At 42.2% G+C, this 21,265-nt stretch overlaps 1 protein-coding gene across 1 annotated transcript in view; it reads right to left on the bottom strand.

Annotated features, from left to right (window-relative positions):
• Window positions 1-21,055, bottom strand: part of LOC311239094 (AP-2 complex subunit mu-A-like) — an 80,958-nt gene extending 59,903 nt beyond the window's left edge. Inside the window, exons 1-2 of the mRNA XM_084327333.1 lie at window positions 20,914-21,055; window positions 18,340-18,464 (exon numbers count right to left, since the gene is read on the bottom strand). Coding sequence (XP_084183459.1) covers window positions 18,340-18,413 — 74 coding nt within the window. The 5' untranslated portion in view covers window positions 18,414-18,464; window positions 20,914-21,055. The remainder of the gene's footprint in view (window positions 1-18,339; window positions 18,465-20,913) is intronic.
• Window positions 21,056-21,265: the final 210 nt, after the last annotated feature.

The raw sequence follows: 21,265 nt of genomic DNA, 5'->3' as shown, positions 1-21,265 counted from the left end.
GTTAAGAGCACACCCGGGCCAAACCAGGTTAGCTAATGCTGCTACCCAACTAGCTAGCAGGCCAACGTTTACTTTGCCACTCGTGATTTATACTAAAGTTACTACATCACATTCTACGAAATCCATCTGGTATTCCGTTTTCTGTTCCAAGTGATCCCCCTGTAAAGCATGTAGCTACATGAAAAAAGCCGTTTCACTGTGTAGAGTGGCATCTAACAGCACAAGCTGCGTAGCCAGCTAGCTCATTGTATTGGCCCCGGCTGGGGCCTGGCCAGGGTGCACTCTGAGCCCGAGACGAGGCTCGTAGCATCCAGGCAGGAACCACCAGCGCCTCACTTCATCCACCCCACCACCACAATCAATTATTTCCTGAATAAAAACACATGTTGCATCAAAGTTCCAACAATAATGTCAGATTGCAATAGCAGATATAATCCTCTCTTGTTTGGGTTAACTATATTAGCAGATATAATCCTCTTGTTTGAACTATATTAGTAAAATGCAGCTGCCAGCAGTATGGGAGCTGGAGAACTCGTGGGAACTATGCTGAGAATAGGCTCATGTTTTTTTGCGTCATTGGTCGGTTTTTGCAATCGGTGACTGGGAAGCACTATCAATATTACAAATGTCATATTTATACAGATTATTGGCCGATTCCACATTGCTGAAAACCGGAAATGAATAGATGTTTGTTATATGGAAACACAACACGGAAACACAGACGTCTGGTAAGTTAGGCAGCTACAGAGGAGACACTGGCTTCTCTCCAAGAAAGACCATGGGATGTTTGTGATCTCAGAGTTTAAAAACAAGACTGTAACTGGCCTTGGGATTTACTTTTCTATTCAGGATAAAGGTCTGTGAGCTAATTCACCGTCTGGAAACCGGACTTCTTTAAACCATAGAATCAATAGTATTCTCATGAATTGTTTTGCTATAAATATCGTTCAGTGCCACACCTCATTGGCCATGGCTGTTATGTAAGGGATAATGTATAGCTACGAGGTCATTGTCGCAAAATAATTGACCGACGGAGTTTAAAATACCGAGCCGCCTCGGCGAGGCGAAGTCAGTGAAGGTCAATTATTTTGCGACAATGATCGAGTATAGCTATACATTATCCCGCTAACTTACATGGCTAACTTACTAACAATTAGGGCTGACCTTCGAAGCTTTTTTTGGCAATCGAAGCTTCGGGGCCGAGCTTCGATTTTAATTCGAAGCTTCGAAAAAAATAAAAAAAAATAATAATAAAAAGATTTTTTTTTTTTTTATCTTATGTTGTGGGACTTGTACAGCACTTTCATAAACTTTGTTGTTTTTAAATGTGCTCTATAAATAAAGTGGGTTGGATTAATTAATTAAGTAGCCCCTTTCATGACTGAGCCAACAACATAGCTGTCAACCCTACCGGTTTTTCCGGTATTCTCCTGTTTTTTTAACCCTCTTCACGCGCTGTTTTATAGAAATCCGTTCAGAAATTAGTCTTTGAGAGAGGTTTTAGTAGAACAAAAAAACGTTTGTTCCAAAATCCCATTTCTGCCATCCACCTCCGTGCGTTGTGAAGTCTGAGTCACAACTGATTTTCGCTCGGCAACTTTCACCACGTGGGGTATCGTTTGAAGCGGACACTCGTTGGCTACAACACTGACCAATCATTTTCACCATCAGTGGTGATTGGTCAGTTCTCGTGTATACTGTCCCGACGGTCATTTTACGTGTGGCCTGTAAAAAGACTCTCGCCTGACAGTCATGTAACTTGAGAACCAAGGCGCGGAATTGGTCGAGTGAGGTGGCGTTTGAACGGCAACAAATAGATGTTTTGAGCGGTATATTATATGTTCTGCGAAAAATGCAGCCCCGAACCAGTAGACACTCACAAAGTGCCATGACGCGCGCGCAAGTGCACAACGGGACGTATACATTCCGGTGCGTGGTAAGAGGTTAATACTCTGGTTGACTCACCGTGACACCATTGTATTAAGATAATATACTCATCAATCCAGGCTAAAGTTGAAGATCCAACATGAATGATAATAATGCAAGTTGCTCACCCTATAATAAGAGGCTCATCTATGAATGGATGGAAGAAGGGTGGCGTGGCGTCTAGAAGAGATCCAGGAGAATTACACGTCCTTAACAAAAACATTGCGTCCTTCACAATGTCCTTCGATAGCGAGACCCATCATGCTGTATTTTAAGTATCGTGTTCTCTACATAGTCGGAGCAGCTGCATTCGTCCAACTGCCATACAATGAAGGAGAGGAATGGGTGATAATGAAAGACACTGGTCCTCATTCTCGAATGGACATACGTCAAAGTTACCAAGGAATTCTTTCGTAACTAGATTTACGAAATTATTATTCGGCATTCTCGAACGGCTTCGTATTGTAAATTCGTTGTAGGATTTACGAACTTGAAAAGGCAGTCGTAATTCGGATGTACCGGTAAGTCGGACAGACCGGGTGTGCCCGTGTTGTCAACAGCTTTCTTTGGGACAAGTCCTTGGGGATTGCAGTCACTTCGATTCCACAGATATCCACGGAATTAAATAATGATAATAAATACGACAATATTTGTATAATTTACAATTATGTTTTGCATTTATAGTCCTGACTCAATGAGGCATCGTGAACATTACACACACTGCCAACTAAATAAATAAGAACCCAATCGCCGCGGATAAAGGTACTGTATAGTGGAATAGACTATTAATCGCAAATCGCTTCCGTGCCATCGGTCAATGTGGTTTAGACGTGGAGTTCATTGCTGGGTTAAGTACTTCTATTCTATTCACATAATATTAGGGATGCACCAAATGGGAAATTCTTGGCCGAAAACCGATACCAAAAATAGGAAACAGTTGGCCGAAAACCGAATGCTGAAAGGCCGAAAATGATTATAAATATATCTATGTATTTCTTTTTTTTTTTGCTACCCGATATGGCAAAAGACATAATTATGGCTAAACTTAACTTAAATCATATTAATAATCACTATTATGGGCCCATAAAACATTTATTCAGCACTTTTGAATGCATACATAAATTCCAGACTGACTGCTGAAAGATTGTACAATTTAAACATTTTCTCTTTGCATACAACAAAATGTGCATTAAAGTCAAGTGCATTTTCTTTTCTCTTTAGGATAACTACAACAAAGTGCATTCAGAACAAAGCCAAGGTGCTTTAAAACTGCATAAAGATCTGCATAAAGACACATGTTCTACCCTACATGGAAGGAGTTGTATTTACTACATCTCCCGTGACTCTTAGCGGGGGATGACGTAGCATACGAGAGACTGGTCAAAGAGGACTGGAAGCATTGTTAGCTAGCTTAACGCTAACGTTAGTTAAAACGGTTTCAACCGCGACGGGCATATAGTAATGGCGAGGATATAAAGCAGGAGTCTCAAACTCGCGCCCCTGATGGGCCAATTGCGGCCCGCTGGATGATATTTTGCGGCCCCCCAGATGATTTAAAAAAAAAAAAAAAAAATCTCAGTGATGTCATCACAAACACTGGCATTTAAAAGGTACAAATAAAACAATTCCTGCACCAGAATGCAGGAAATTAAGTCTTTGTAACACAAAATCTCCTGGTGGGGGACCCCCCGCTTAAAAAGTGGCCTGACTGGGGCTATATTTCGCACTATATTTCCTGGCCTGAATGATTTCCCCAGTCTGGCCCTGGTTAAAAGCCTCCAATGCTTATTACTGTGCGTGCGTTTGAACGTTTGCATGTTTCAACCATACATTTCCATACAAATTTAAAAAAATACTTTAAACCCTTTTTGTGTGGAATATTTGATGCGGCCCAGCCTCACCCAGACTCTACCTCCAGCGGCCCCCAGGTAAATTGAGTTTGAGACCCCTGATATAAAGCATGTTAAAGACGCATTTATTGGATGCGTTGCTTGCGGAGTTTACATAGAAACAACACGACTCCCAAGAGGAGTTAGTTATGACAGAACGCAGGAAGAGCTGCCAGATAAATTTACTATTTTGGGACTTTCTATTTTATTTAGAAAGTTCTTAAATCAGAATGTCCCACCCAATACCCAGCTGTTAAAAACTGTTCAATACTCCATGTTATTAGTAGAGGCTGTGTGTCTTGGTGCGCTCCGGGTTCTGTTTACGGTTTGCGTTTTGAGCGTGTAAGCTTGCCGTAGGGGATGATGTCACGCTCGAACGTCAACACGGTAAGAGTTTTAACATATGGTGGTGGAAACTGGATGCCCGATATAAAGAAACAAATAACCAATAAATATGAAGTTATATTTGAACCTCTGTTGTCAAGCCTCGTCAATATAACCCACCCCCTTTTCTCACGAATGGAACTGGTGTCGTGGAGTCCGTTTTGAGCGTTTTCCAGGGTTAGCGGCTAACGCTTGTTAGTTTAGCCTATTTATTACTAGTTAGCAGTTAACATTGCTTGCATCAATTATATTGCATGTCATTGATCTACCGGTTGATCACGGCCGACTGGTTGGGCACCACTGGTCTATAGAAATAAATGCATTCGACTTCCGGTATGAGAGCAGACGGGTAGCACACATGCGATAGAGCTCCTGGTCAAATGAGTGAAAAAACGGATAAAAAAAGACCCGAAAAGTAATTAAAAAGGAAAATGCTCACGAGAAGTAAGGAAGAGACAACGATGGTGAAGGAAATAGAAATGGAGAACATACGAGAAGGAGAGAATCTGAAGAAACAGAATCCCCGAAGCGAAGCCGAGAAAAGCCAGGCGGAAGAAGGGGGAGGTACCGCTGAGGCAGACACGGGAATGCCAGGATGGGCCGTGATCATGCAGGCCGGGATACTGGAGAACATAACAGCGGCGATAAAACTGAACACGGACACGATAAGGAATGATATTGGGAAGCTACGGGAGGAATTGAGGAAGGAACAGGAGGACTTCAGAGGTGAAATGAATACAGAAATCAAAAGGGTGGAGGAGAAGATGGCGGAACAGGACAGAAACGTGACCGAGTTACAGACTAGGACGGCACACGCGGAGGAATGGAACACGGAGATACACGAGGTATTAACATGTGTGATTCAGAAACAAGAACAGATGGAGACAAAGATGTCGGACATGGAGGGGAGGTCACGGAGAATTAACATCAGAATATGGGGACTGAAAGAAGGAGTCGAAGGGGAATCGGTGACCCTATATGTGGAAAAGCTTATCAAAGAACAACTGAAGGAAACGGGACTGGAAAAAATGGAGATACAGAGGGCCCACAGGGCGTTGGCTCCGAGACCACAACCGGACAGACCTCCGAGGGCGGTGATTATTAACTTTCTGAGATTCGAGGTTAAGGAATTGGTACTCAGAACCGCGTGGACCAAGAAGATTGAAATCGAAGGGAAAAGACTATCATTTGATCACGACTACTCGACAGCGGTAGCGATAACACGCAGGTCCTACGCGGGACTGAAGAAAACCCTGAAAGAAAACGGAATGAGATTCCAGTCACCCATGACCTCGCTAAGGATTCACTGGCAGGAAGGGGCGGCGATGTACGCGACGGCACGAGAAGCGGAGCGAGAGATGAGACGGCGAGGGATGCGGATGACGGAGGACGGAGAAGGAAGGAGGCGGGAGGAACAGACGCGGAGCTTGCAGCAGAGATTGGAGGGAGCCCGCAGGTGGATCAGAGTGGGAGACCGAAACCGGAGGGAGGAGAGAGGAGAAGGCAGAGGTGAAACGTGACGGAGCGAGGACGGAGACGGATGAGGAGGCCAGACGGAGAGGAGGCGGGAGGAGGCGAACGGATGAGTACACGCACAAGAGATTGAAAAAACTATTCAAATAGAGACAAAGTATAGAAACTGAAATAACATATGCATAAGCACACATTCCCAGGTAGAGGCAGGATATAGAAATGAACGTAACGTATACATGGACACATAATACACAAGCTGATGGAGGAAATAAATGGAAATATAACTAGGTTTGATAGGCGAGACACAGAACATACTGAAACAGATACATAGACACAAGCTGTGAGTAACACAGTTGGGAGGGATTAAGGGGATAAATGGACATCACATAGAAAATAGAGGAGAGGAAAAGAAAGTAATAAGGGGTACACGGGAGACACCGCACACGGATATGGGAGGAAGGAGGGACAATGAAACATATGAGTCACATTGAGAGGGACCAAGAAAAGAGGGTCTTTGATCAAAAGGAAGGACAGAGCGCTTTTGACCAGGAGCTCGAAAGCAAAAAAAAAAACAGTAAGAAAGCTGGACAAATATGACGAGCGATTGGGGGCAAGGGTTTCAAACCCCCAAGCCGTCAGGAGGGGGCCCCTCGCTAGGAGGGCAATTACCCCTCACCCACCAGCAGGGGACAGGGGGGGACACAGGGACCCCCCGAACGCCTTGGGAGCACTTTATGTAAAGTTTATGTTTTTTATTTATGTTAATCATTATATGCATTCGGTGAAGAGAGCGGAGGCTCCAACCGGAGGGGGGAATGAGTGTGACATGGGGGGGACTGACAGACGAAAGAAGAAGAAAGATGACAAGGGTTAAAGGTATAAAAATGATGTCGTTAAACGTTAATGGAATGAATAATGCGATAAAAAGGGGCAAAGTGATGTTGAAATGTAAAAAAAGTGAGATGGAAGTGATTTTTCTGCAGGAGACACATTTGGTAGCAAAGGGTCATGAGAAACTGAAGAGATTTGGATATGAAAATGCATACTATAGTTCCTTTGAACAAAACCCGAGGAGAGGAGTAATCACGTTAATCAAAAACAGTCAAATTTGAATTGATCAAGGAAGTAAGAGACAAGGAGGGAAGGTTTGTTCTGGTGAAGGGGAAAATGGAGGGCCAAATGGTTACGTTAGTAAATGTTTATGCACCCCCAGAGAGTGAGAGGGATTTATATGAGACCATTTTTTACATGATAGTGATGGAACTAGAAGGGATATTGATATGTACGGGAGATTTTAACGTAGTACTGAATCACGACCTAGACACCACGAGTACTAGAAAAGGACGGGCGCCCATCAGTAGATATATGAATATTCAGATGACGGAAATGGGAATTACAGACGTTTGGAGGGGGATGCACGCCATGGACAGGGAATACACACATTACTCAGAGTCACACCCACACGTGACATATGCGAGAATAGACTACTTTTTGATGACGACGGGGGACAGTTACAGGGCACGGGAGAGCAGTATAGGAGTGGCGGACATATCGGATCACAGTGCCATATATCTGACAGTAGATCTAGAAGGGAGACGGAGGAACACGATTTGGAGACTAAATGTAGGAATATTAAATAACAAAGGGGTGGTGAGTCAGATCAAGGAGGAGATAGCCAGATATAAGGAAGAAAATGACAACGGGGCGGTAGACCCGAACATTCTATGGGACACACTGAAGGTAGTGATAAGGGGGAAATTGATGGAAAAAACAGCAATGCTGAAGAAGGCCAGAACGGAGACATATCACAATCTGATAGGGAAGCTGAAGAAGCTAGAGGGGAGACACCAGATATCAAAAGAACAGGAAACGCTCGGAGAAATCAAAGAAGTAAAGGCCAGGATAAATAGGGAATTATTGACGGAAATAGAAAAGAAAGCGAGGTTCATGAAACAAACGTACTATGAAGGGGGACCAAAAGCGACCAGACTGTTGGCTAGGAGAATTAGAACGCAACAGAAGTTGAACACGATACACACAATAAGGGATACAAAGACTAATGAAATATTGAGGGACCCAGCTGAAATAGAGAGGACATTTAGAGAATACTATGAGAAATTATACATACAGCCAAAAGCAGCGGGAGAAGAGGAAATAGAAACATATCTGGAGAAGCTAGAGTTACCATCGATAGGGAAAGAACAGAATGAAGAATTAAATAAAATAATTACAGAACAAGAACTGGAAGATGCAATTAGTAGAGCTAAAAACAACAAGTCTCCGGGGAGCGACGGATTCCCATCAGAATTCTACAAGACATTTAGAACTGAATTAACACCCATGTTAGGGGCGGCGTTCAGACACACGATGGAAGAGGGGAAAATGCCCCCCTCGTGGAAGGAAGCCATAATCACCACGATACCGAAGGAAGGGAAGGATAGGGAATTATGTAGTAGTTTCAGACCGGTGTCCATACTTAACGTAGATTACAAGATGTATACATCGATAATATCAAAAAGATTTGAGACGTTTATGCCAGACATTATAGATGAAGATCAAACTGGATTTATTAAAGGGAGACAGACACAGGACAACGTGAGAAAGACATTACACATAGTAGAGGAGATACAAAAACAAGGGGGTAGCGCGGTACTGATTAGCCTAGATGCAGAAAAAGCGTTCGACAGTGTGAGCTGGACATTTTTATATAAAACATTGATGAGGTTCGGACTGAACGGGAGGGCGATGAAGATGATCAAGGCGCTATATCAAGAACCGACAGCGAGGGTTAAGGTGAATGGCAGCTTGACGGATAGAATCAGATTAGAGAGGGCTACCAGACAGGGATGTTGTCTCTCACCGACGCTCTTCGCCGTTTTCATAGAACCACTGGCACAACTGATCAGACAGACCGAGGACATCAAGGGAGTAAGGATAAAGGGAACGGAATATAAACTAGGCCTAATTTGCAGACGACGTGATAGTATACATGAGGCAACCAGAAAAGAGCTTCCCGGCACTGATTGATCTACTGAAGGAATATGGCCACTACTCAGGATACAAACTAAACGTGACAAAGACACAGACCTTAGCATGGAACTATTCTCCAACGACGGAAATTAGAGAACAGTACGGGATAAGATGGGACATGGACAAGATTAAATACTTAGGGGTGAACATCACGAGAGGGGTGGAGAAACTGTTTGAGGCGAATTATACACAGATAAATCAGAACATCAAGAGAGACCTAGAGAGATGGACAGTAATGCCCTTGGACTTCAATTCAAGAATAGAGGTCATTAAAATGAACATACTATCAAGGTTACTGTACCTATTCCAGTCACTACCGATACAAATACCACAGAATCAATTCAGGGAGTGGGACAGACTGATATCGAGGTTCATATGGGCGGGGAGAAGACCACGGGTCAGATATAAAACACTACAACTACCAAAGGAAGAGGGAGGGATGGCAGTACCCAGCCTACAAGATTATTACTATGCAGCACAACTGAGAGCAGTGACGTGCTGGTGTAACGACAGATATGAAGCAAGATGGAAAGACATTGAAAAAGAAGGGGAGGGATACAAGGTACAAGCTCTGGTGGGAGATAGGGAACTATTTAAAGAAAAAGAGGGACTATTAGATCCAATCACCAAATGCACCTTGACCATATGGAACAGAGTAGTAAAAACACACAAATTGGAGAAGCAGTCAGGGGTCCTGAGATGGGTAGCACATGACAAGAGATTCAAACCAGGGAGGTTAGACCATGGATTCAGAAGGTGGGAGCGGGGGGGGGGGGCAACAGCAATATGCAAAATGATAGAGAAGGGAGAAATGCAGACACTACAAAAATTAAAGGAGAAATTTGGACTAGAAAACAGGGACCACTTCAGATATCTACAGGTTAGAGACTACTACAACAAAGAAATAAGGGGGGCCAAAGACGAGGAACAGAATGGAATAATAAAGATGATAGTATGGGCATACGAAGGGGGGCAAGGAAGAGTAATATCAGCAATATACCGAGCTATAATGACCAGCAAGGGACACACGACCGATTATATAAGGGAGAAATGGGAGAGAGAACTAGAGATAGGAATAACAGGGAAGGAATGGGGGAACATATGCGAGGTACAACATTCAACAACAGGATCGAGAATATGGAAATAATTTGGATGGAAAAACATAATCAGATTCTTTATAACCCCAGAGCTGAAGGGAAAATATGCACCAACACAAAAAGCATGCTGGAGGATGTGTGGGAAGGAGGGGGCAAATCACACGCACATATTCTGGGGATGTCAGAAGCTGAAGGGGTATTGGGAGGAGATAGGGGAAGCAATGATCAGAATATTAGGATACGGGCTACCACAAACAGGACTGGTGCTTTACTTAGGAGACCTGACACACAAGGGAATACAAGGGGGGGACAAATATTTAATAAAGATAATGTTGATAGCGGCCAGAAAAGCAATAACGAGACTGTGGTACAAGGAAGACCCACCGACAATAGCAAAATGGGTAGGAATAGTGGAAGAAATACAGGATATGGAAAGGATAACACACATGCTGAGGTTACAGGAAGAGAAATTTGGGGAAAGATGGGGAAAGTGGGAGGATTATAAAAGGAACGAGAACGACATCACAGAGGAAGAACCAAATGCAACACAAGAGAGCGAAGGGTAAAGGAGGAAAGATGTTCAAGGAGGGTCTATGAACCCATGTCACACACCTGTACTTTAGTTAGTATTTTCTATTTTGTTTTTGGGATATTACAATTGTTGAATGCTTTTATACCTTATTATTTATGTCTGTTTAACGGTGTGATATTAAATATTCAGGGATGATGTGGTTTGTGTATGGGTGAACCAAAAGGCAAAGTGAAAGTTAATAAACAAGAGAAAGAAAAAAAAAAGGACGAAGGAGAAGGGAAGAAAGAAGCTCAAGGAGAGTCTCTGGACCCAGATCACACATACAAGCCTTAGTCAGCATTTATCATCTTTGAGTAGGAATTACCTGTTTATGCCTGTTTAAGGGAGATACACAATCAGCCTTTGTATCAAATACCTAGAAAACAACAGTAGGGGAACCAGACAACTAACCATGTGATACCCATGTAAATATTTATGTGCACTGTTTTTTCTTTTTGTTTTTATTGTGATGCTAGTCTCTTTATTTTTTATTATTTATTTTTTGTAAGTGCTGTATGTCTAAAAACTGTTAATAAAAAATTTAAGTTAAAAAAAAAAAAAAGAAAAAAAATGCATTCGAACAAGAAACCAAGACATAGCAATTAGGGGTGGGACGATACATCGATCCAGATCGATATATCGATCTATTATCAATTATCAAATAGGATCGATCCAACGTAAAAAGATCGATTCATATTGCGATACTCTTATTTTGAAAATCCCCTGGTGAGCATATCCGCCCGGCCGGAACAACAGTAGCTCAGTAGCAGCGTGTGTTAACGTTAGACAGCATTGCTTCAGAGTCCGCCTATTTTGCGACCCGAAATAAGTGCCTGTTGTTTTTTTCCTCACAACGGGTCAAATGCATCTAACATGCTTTCCATCCTTGCCATTCCTTTATGCCCACGTCACGTTAAATACCGAAATTAACGTTGCGTTAGCGTAAGCTAACTAAGCTGATCAGAGCCATAGAGAGAACAGCAGAGGTCCATTAGGGACTGGGAAGGACTGCATTCTCGAGACAGCGCCACTACCAGGATATGGCCGGTACTGCACCTTCGGACTCCCAATATGCCTTTTCCAGCCAAAATACAGCTCTGTGACAGTGAATAGGATATTAATAAAAATTATAATAATTTAAACGAACCAAAAACAGTGAAAGGAGGTCTATTTGTATTAAAAACAATAGATTGTTTTTCATTTAAATGTCTGGAAGAGCTCAAAAATAAAAATGTCAAATGATATTTCCATTGAATTTTTTTTTGTTGATCTAAATGTTACTGATTGTGTTAAATGGGCATATAATATCGTCTCATATCGATCGCAGGCACCTGAATCGAATCGTATTGTAGCGTGGCAGACTTTGTGATATCGGAAAATATCGTATCGTTGTCCAAATAATCTATATTGTATCGTATCGTGATGAAACTGGTGATTCCCACCCCTAATAGCAATGGCAAAAAAAGTTGTGTGAGTAATAATGGCTCGCTGCGACTCGCTTCTCGTGCAGAGACAGAGACAGGAGAGATAGTTTGCAACGTTTAAATTCCTCGAAAAAAAACTCATAGTAATAATAATTTCTAGAGTATCGATAGCAGTACCGGAGCTTATCAATACTCAGTTTTTTTCTAATCTAGTACCGGTTCCTGTTTAGAACCGGGTTTCGGGGGGCATCCCTACACATGAGTGCATGCTTACCAACTGTTTTGTCTGTTTTATTGCAACACTACTATCACCGACATCTAAGAAGGGAGATCCCCCCCTTGAATGGCCCTTCTAAGGTTTCTCTCCTCCACATTGCCTGTGGTGCATTTTTTCCTATTGCTAGGTTTTAGTGAGTTTTTCCTTACCTTCGTGTGGGGTATGTCTTTGATTGAAAAGTTTATTAACAGATTGCAGAATGGGTACAGTACAGTACAGCTCAATACATACAATTGTTAAGGGGATGCAGACCAGAGAAAGACTTTCTTCTTGTTTACATCAGGGTCCCCCTGGGAGTCTGGGAGTTTTGCATTTATTTAAAAAAATTTGGACTTTATGGTGTATTTGTTTTGTTCTCGATTTATTGTGATGTTTCTTCTTGACTTGTTTAAAGAAGACGTGTCCGGCCCATGGGGACATTAACGTGTGTTGTCGGGCCTTACAAATAAATTTGATTTGATTCTGTTGAATATGGGAGTCGGCACGGAGCAGATGCAATGCTGACCCTCTCGCCGTTTTGCACATGGCCCTCGCCTTATAAGGAGCTGTATGCAAATTCAGGTGTACGAGAACGTAGGGCTGGGCGATATAACGATAAATATTGCAATATATTTTAATACTCTATATCGAATATCAAAATAAAAAGAAATCGAAAAATCGTTTTATTTTTTAATATATATATATATATATTTTTTTTGTGACCTGCAACAGGGCAGTTTTAAAACCAGAGACAGTGGACAGACTTGTCTTTCTTGCCTGCAACTTAAAGTAATGGCTTTGCTTGTCCAAATGACTTGATATTCACGGGTGTTACATTTTTATTTTGTTTTCTATTTTATTTTATTTTATACATATATAGTTTTTGTTTTTCATATATATATTTTTTTTTTCTTCTTTTCTTTTTTATGTTTAAAATAGTACACTCATTTGAGTAGTGGAAAAGGGGTAGGATTAAATAAGTGTATACTTCTTCCTACTCCTTTTCGAACATGCAGATTGAGTTGTTTTGCTTTTTTGTTATCGTTTGTTGTATTCATTGCATGTTCGAAATAAAGACTTCAAATCAATGACAATACTGACCAAATTGAGATTTATTTTTCTCTTGTCCATTTATTTTGTTTGCTTTCTAATTTAAAATACAGTTTGAAACCGTCTGTACACAGTAGGCTATGTGTGCTAGCAGAACTAGACTCCAGTCACGAGTCACGGTGCACATGTGCGGTGGTTTGTCCACCAAAAAAGCGCCAAAAGATCGAAAATAAACTAGCAGAGCCAGAACTGTTCCAACCAGGGTTTCCGTTAAGAAAAAATTGTTGCCGGTCTCCGTGACCTGCAAGATTTCAATCTACCGGACAAATGAGATTAATTCCGGTCATAGTTTATTGAGCTTTAAAACAATTGATAGGCAGGCTATATAAAGAATGTCATCCTCAAGGCATGTAGATTTATAATATTATTACTTACAACTAGGCTACTTTTGCGTATACAGTCATTAATTAATATATTCCAAATAAAATAAGTCCCTCGATACTCCGTGCTGCTGCCGACTTTATCCGCGTATGTGGGCAGTCGGTCCGAAACTAAACAGCAGTCTGTTATAATCACATTTTTATGAGCTAACGAATTCCGTTATATTGGACATTTGTATTAATTATATCAAGCGAAGAACTGAGAAAGCAGAGAGACGGCAACATTATCGTGGTTTGCGTGACGACTCTCTCCACCTCGCAACGACTTATTTGCAAAGAGTATGGCGCTGCAGAGAAGCTGATTTAGCTGTTATTGGCTCTTTTCTGGGAACCGCACAGCAGCGCCCCCCACCCAACATTGGCTGAAAATGGCTGAATATACTGCTGGAATACTGCATTGGGCTGCTTGTGCTATGGCTCTGCAGCTTCACAAAAGTTTGCACACCCAGCACTAAGCTCTCGCTCGCTGACAACGTCGTTGTCATTATTAGAAGCAACGAGGAAACTAATGTAATGATCGTTTCGTTCATCGCATAGGCTATTTAATTTTAGCCTATTTTAATACAATTCAAATAATCAAATTGTGCTTAGACTCAGGGAATTATTTTCACCGGACATTAAGACCGGAGAGATGAAATATGTCGGACTTAAACAGATTTTGCCGGTCAAATACCGGTAATTACCGGCTAACGGAAACGCTGGTTCCAACTCCCCTGGAGCCACAGCCAGCAGAGAAGCCGGTTTACTTTCGCTTTTAAACCAGCTGCAGCCTGAGAACTGGAGTGTGAGGGGATGTAACACTAAAGATGGCGGCAACATACATCTGTTGTTTATATATAAAAAAAAAATTATACTTATAACAATTTCGATAATTATCGATAGAGAAATATGATAACATTAATCATTATCATTATTAATTAACTATAGCATTTCAATTATAATTAATTAAAGAATTGTATAAATAATTTTCAATGTTCTGTCATCTAATAATATATTCCATTGCCTTTCCTATCTGTATCAAAGTCAAAATGTTGGTATCGTGACAACACTACAACATACAAAAGCAGCTTGACAACAGATATCCTTTGCGTCTAGTAGGCATGGGCCAATTTGTGATTTTGGTGGTATGTACTATTTGCACAGATGTTTAGCCCTTGAATTAATGAAAACTTTATTTAACAGATTGCAGAATGGGTACAATACATACAGTATGGCTCAATACACACAATTGTTAAGGGGATGCAGACCAGAGAAAGACTTTCGTCTTGTTTACATCAGGGTCCCCCATTTTCAATTCATAGTGTGCACACGCACAGTATAATATGCATGTGATAAATAGTTTGTTAATAAACTCTGTGTTACTTGAAAAAAAAATTCTTTGTGTGCTCCTAAATTTTTATTTAGATTTTATTTATTAACATTTTATTTAGGAGCACATGTGCTCCTTGGGAAAAAGGTTAGCGTAGAGCGGCCCTATATATGGAGTAGGGCTGACCCCTATTAGTCGACTAATCGGTCGAAAGGAGCCATAGTCGACTGGCCAACCTCTTAGTCGAATTCTTTTTTTTTTAACTTTCTTTCCAAAAGAAAAGAGGCCTAGAAGCGTGGCTAATGGCATGCATACCAAAGGCTAACTGCCAACGAAAACAGGCACAGAGGCACTGAAAGAGGATTTCACCCATCTAATGAACACACTAGACTAGACAAATATCAAGATGTATCCATCAGTGGACCAATTGCATGCTTTTGCAGAGGACAAGAAGCCTTCAGTCGACTCCTTCAGACATTAAGCACCCCCCCACAGCCCAAATGGAATGATAAAAAAATAATATATATATATTTTATACCTTTTTTTGTCGACCAATAGTCGACTAATGGCAAATTTTGGCCAATCATAGTCGACCATCCAAATCCTTAGTCAGAGACAGCCCTAATATGGAGACATTAACATTACGTTATCAAACATAGGGACGAACACTGTAAAAAAAAGTGTCAACAATGTTTTATAATCTTTATGTTAATTCATCATAAAACTTCTGTGCCCCGAAATACAAAAAAAGCCCCCGGAAATCAATTAAGGGGGGCAAAAAAAGCCATGGAAAAAAAATTCATTTCTAACCCTGCCTCACATTCACCCACACATTCACACACTGACGGCAGAGGCAACCATGCAAGGTGCCAACCTGCTCATTGGGAGCAGTTAGGGGTTAAGTGTCTAAGGACATTTCAACACACTGAAATCGAACCAGTAACCTTCCCATTACCAGACGACTGCTCTTCCTCCTGAGCCACTGTCACCCACAGAAAAGACAAGAGAAGGCCATGAATCCCTAAATTACATACATAATCATGTACAATATTATCAAAATAGTATGCAATTTGGTGGATGTTTTTTTTATCCAAGATAACTCACAGTACCACAAATGCGGCCAGGAATGGAATACCAGACCATGTCGATGTTGGGTGGTGCCATGCTCTACTCATCGAGCTACACAGGGAATGGAACCCCTAACCCTGGTCAGTGTTAGTGACATACTCTACCCACTGAGCTACACAGGGAATGGATCCCCTAACCCTGGCAGTATCTAGTACCATGCTCTACCCACTGAGCTACAGAGGATAATATATAAAATATAATAAAAAATATATTGCAGATGAAGGTCTGGGGAAGTGAGTGAGCCTGATCAAAGATCTCCCTCAAACTGATGTCCACAGATGGGGAGAAATAAAAGGAGATAAGAGAAGAACCTTTGTTCACTGTTCTTGTTCAGTAGACCCCAACAGAAGACCCACTACGCGTCTTTCTAAAAAACAATTACTCAGACGTGTCCATCTTGTTGTCTTCACTTTGTTTTATTTCAGCTGGCACTGTGCCTTCACCAGGAGAGAACATCAATCCAATACACATGGGAGTCACACAAAATGGAGGCTCAGCATAGCCCTGTAAACTAGTCCTGCCACACAGCAGGGGCGGGGCGGAGGATGATCAAGCAAGATGGCGAATAAAGGCCTTGCACGGGATGTTTCCAACATGGCTGCCTGTAACCATTGGTAACCAATTTCAAAAAGAAAATGCCTAATTTCTGTGCAGTGGTAGAGCAGGAAAAAAAACTGGGAAAACATGATATTACTGTCCCACTGTCCATTTGTTTATAAGACCAAGGTACTGGCATTATAACTGGCGCTGGTCCCCGGTCTGTGGCTGCCCCCTGCTCCTATGTGGTTAGGATGGGTCAAATGCAGAGGAATAATTTACCCATGGGGATTAATAAAGTATAACCTAACCTAAAGTTTTTAACATTACAGCCTATCAATTCTGCGTTTTATTGGTCCATGTTTGAATGGCTTATCCATCTAGATCAATCCCAGGATATGTTTTATTTGATTTCTCAGTAGAGAGTAGTCATTTAGAAATGTGAAAAGGTTTTGTATATCCAGAAGTGATTCATATTTCACGCTGGTGCATATTTAATATGACACTGGACAAGGTCCACCATGCCTCTCGTGGTTGAAACAGTCGGTTCTGCCGTTCATTATATGGTACCTTACCCACTCAAACACATATAACCCACTGTATAACATAAATGGAACCTCCCGTTCTATTTCATATTAAACTAACGACACAGCCTCATATTAAAAAGGACCATACCAGTGTTTTTGACATGTGACTTCCAAGTCATTCTATAATAATAATTAATAATTTAGGACCTGCTCCGAGGTCATCAATTGGCACACATGCGATGCATGCATGCAATTCGTATCTGCGATTAACCCATCCCGTCGCCCTTCCCCCCCAAGGGCAGCCGGGAGCAGACAGGCGTCAACGTGAGCCGCGCCAGGGGACCAATCCAAGTGCTCCTGTCCGTCTTCGTCAAGGACGCCACAGCGTTAGCGATCTTGTTGTTGTGCATGTTTTTCCATTGGGTTTATCTTATCGGGGGGGAAACCCTTGCGAGCACGGGGAGAACATGCAAACTCCACACAGAAAGGCCCGGGAGATACCCCCACCTGGGTAACTGGCATCATGGAAACCTGGTCCCCAAGCGGGAATCGAACCCTGGACCTTCTTGCTGTGAGGCGACAGTGTTAACCACTACACCACCGTTGCCTTGATACAAAAATCACTGTGCTGTTCTTTTTTCATAATCTTTTACCATTACTGAAAAAGAAAATACAAGTTATTTTCTGCCGATTCACCACAAAGTAAATGCCACATAAACTAATCTCACATCTGCCATTCAATCATCTGAGGTGCATTTGTTTTCCATTTTAGTCATATGTGGTGACTTCACAGGTTTATGTGGTGTTTAAGACACATTTTCAGATACACTGGAAGCCAATTAATACCACATATTTCAGTAACAATTAAAGATTATGAAAAAAGAATGACAGTGATTTTTGCATCAAGGCAAAAATTACTTTGAAGCCATATGCAATCTTACTATCAAACTGCACAGCATGACAGTGACCTATCCCACATCATCGTTACACATCGGGACCTCCCGTTGTATTCAAAATGACAACCAACTGTGCGAATAACTAGCCTACCCGGGTGCTACTGTGACCTTCCCCAGTGGTTTTCACACTGTTGGTCTCAGCAAGGTCACAGGATGAGGGTTGCGTTAGCAGCCCAACGTCCTCATCCAAGTGATTGATCATTTTCACTATCAGTGTAGTGCTCGTCTAGAGCTCATACGAAGCCCAGACATATGGGGGTTGATTGTCGGTGGGTCCCCTGCAACATAATGTCTCTTGTAGCGTCATGAAACAGTTCGGGGGGGCCCCCTGCCCGGACCTACCCTATGTCATCTCGGTACACACGGGAGATAAGGACCTCCCCCTTGTGGTTGTAGATGAACAGTCCTCCAATCATCGTGGCTGCTCCTCACTCCCGATCAGCCATGGTGAAATATCACACCTCCGCCTAGAGATGGAGAGAAAGAGAAATTGAGATTAATTTCAATAGATATATGTCAATATATAGATCATTCAATGTGATGAGATAGAGGGAGAGAGATCGAGGGACAGAAGGGGGCTATAGAGAGAAGGATGGAGAGTGGGGGGGGGGGTAGGTGAGGTGGGGAAAATGAACAAAAGAATAAAATGAACGATGAGTTAAAACAGTGACCCAGATAACCAGGGGGATGTGTCGTGTCTCTCTCACATCCTCTCTCTCCCCTCTGCACAAACACAGAGTCCACCTCCAGCTGAACACATCTCACAGCTGCACCACTGTGGTGGTGACTCAGTCTTTGCTACCAGAGGGGGGGGGGCAGAGACAGAGGGAGGTTGAGACACAGAGAGGTTTCAAAGACCACCCACCCACACATGCACAAGCTACACACAGAGCCAATGTTCTTTTCCTAGCTTCCTCCCAGAGTGAGATTAATGCTGGATTAGTCGGCCGTTTCCAGAGTCAGGTCTCACGATATTAAGTGGGGCCGAATAATTAATCGAATTGCAATATGGTCTAGTGCAATATCCAAATCGCAAGTTATGCAATATGTGTCATGTTCCCAGCATAGAAGTCATTCTACAGAAAATCATATTCAATGAAAATGAGGCAAAAATGATCATTCCCCTCCAATATCATATCGGAATTTCAATAGCAGTCAAAATAATCACAATTAGACCCAAATCGTTCAGCCCTAATATCAACAGAATCATTGATTGATTGATTGAATTGATTGAAAAGTTTATTAACAGATTGCAGAATGGGTACAGTACAGTACAGCTCAATACATACAATTGTTAAGAGGATGCAGACCTGAGAAAGACTTTCGTCTTGTTTCCATCAGGGTCCCCCATTTTCAATTCATCATATGACACACATGACATACAGATAGACAGTACTGCTACATCTATGTGACATACCAGATTTTCAAATACAGTACCGTTTGTGATACTAAAAAAATCCAGAAGAAGAGTGTATATACATTTGACATAGAAACTGTGCATTGGGGGAGGTTGGGTAGGGGGGGGGACACTGTACATTGGAATACTGACATACATTTGACATAGAAACTGTACATTGGAGGAGGTTGGGTAGGTGGGGTGGGGTTGGGTGGGGCTGTACATTGGAATACTGACAAAGCCATGCTTGGTCTTTATTGTACAACTGGGTTAGGACATAGGGCCAGTTTTGAATTGCAGTCTCCCGTAGGTGTTCTTTGAGAGTGTTTTTGAAGGTGGGTAGTGATTTACATTCCTTTACAGCTTTGGGTAGGGCGTTCCACATTGTTGTGGCATAATTGCGAAACGTGTTTAGTCCCTTGTTTGTCTTCATAAGATTCAGATTCGGCTCAGAGTATGACTTTGGTTGACTGTCAATAAATACCAGATACAATCTACCATACAGGTTATCAGAAATATTTGATGATATCATAATTCATAAGGCAACACACCACAAGTTTAAATTGCAACCACATTATAAAAAGGTCAAATAATATCAGAAGAGGCCAATTTGACCCTAGAGGAGGACAACCCGATTCATAAATCAAATGCAGCCTACTTTATAGGTAAAATGTGAAATGTGTAGACATCACACCAGATGGCGGCCTATATAACCATATAAAAAACAACTGCACATTGGTTTCGCCTCTCAGCAGGTGTGTCCACAAATAGTATCCGATTCATTGCTGAATCCTGTTTTGTTTGGCTCCCAAGCTGCTCTATAGGAAAAAGCTATAACGTCATTATTTTGGTGCCGCTTGTCTGCATATATATATATATATAAAGCCTTAAAATGTGCTAAATTATATTCATTCATAAATGGAGGCTTTCTGGATTACTATGGTATGAGGAGGAGACATGCCTGACATTCTTGTGCGTGACTTCAGGCAGACGACGGACGGTGCTTAGTGGAAGAAGGACACGACACACAAACATATGTCACAGGATTAGTAGGAACATTTCCCCTTCAATGTGTTGGAGTCGTGACCGAGGATGACACCTGGTATCATGAGTGGGTTCCGATCGCTGGTTTATTGGCCCAAGAAGTCAAGATGTCCGCCTCGCCGCCGGGCCACGACATATTCATAAATCTTTCATATTTCTCAATTGTCTCTATGCTTAACGTTAGTTAGCTACCGACAGGTCAGTAGGAGACATTATATATCACGTTTTACCAATTCCCCCTATACCAGTGTGATGGATGCTTGACCTTCAGCTGAGATGGAAGTGATGGGAAGAGATCGGACCTAGTAGCTACCGAGACAGAGAAGGCGAGCTAACGTTAGCTAGCTGACTAGCATAGCAGCAGCTATCCATGCTAACGGCACCAGCCAACAAGCGGAACCCTTTTCACCAGCTCCCCCCAAACCACCGTTTAAAATGTCCTTGTGAACATACCATCGCCATTACGATAACCTTACCCTATTTCTCTCTCTCACGCCACCGAGCCAGACGTCCGCGTCTTTGCCGTGTGAAACGCTATATATCCCAGGCTGCTCCGGTAGATTGTGTGGTTTTTACACAGCCGCTAATTCCGCGCTGTGCCTCCTCCTCCTGTGTGGAGCTGCTGTCAGCTGACCCGCCGTGCGCCGCGACGCAGCACGTTCCAATAGGGGATATCGAGTAGGGTAGGGGGTATCTGCAGAGCCGCAGAGCCAGGCTGGACGGGTTGGAGGCGGTCTGGACAAGTATTAGTGGTCTGGACAAGTATTTGCACTACTGCGCACCATTTTCAACTTCACTTTCGTCTCGTTTACATAGGTACATAGACAG

This window comes from Notolepis coatsorum (assembly GCF_963971535.1).
Source record: "Notolepis coatsorum genome assembly, chromosome: 13".
NCBI classification, from domain to species: Eukaryota; Metazoa; Chordata; class Actinopteri; order Aulopiformes; family Paralepididae; genus Notolepis; species Notolepis coatsorum.
The sequence above is the reverse complement of the archived record's forward strand: the minus strand, read 5'-3'. Positions and strand labels throughout refer to the sequence as shown.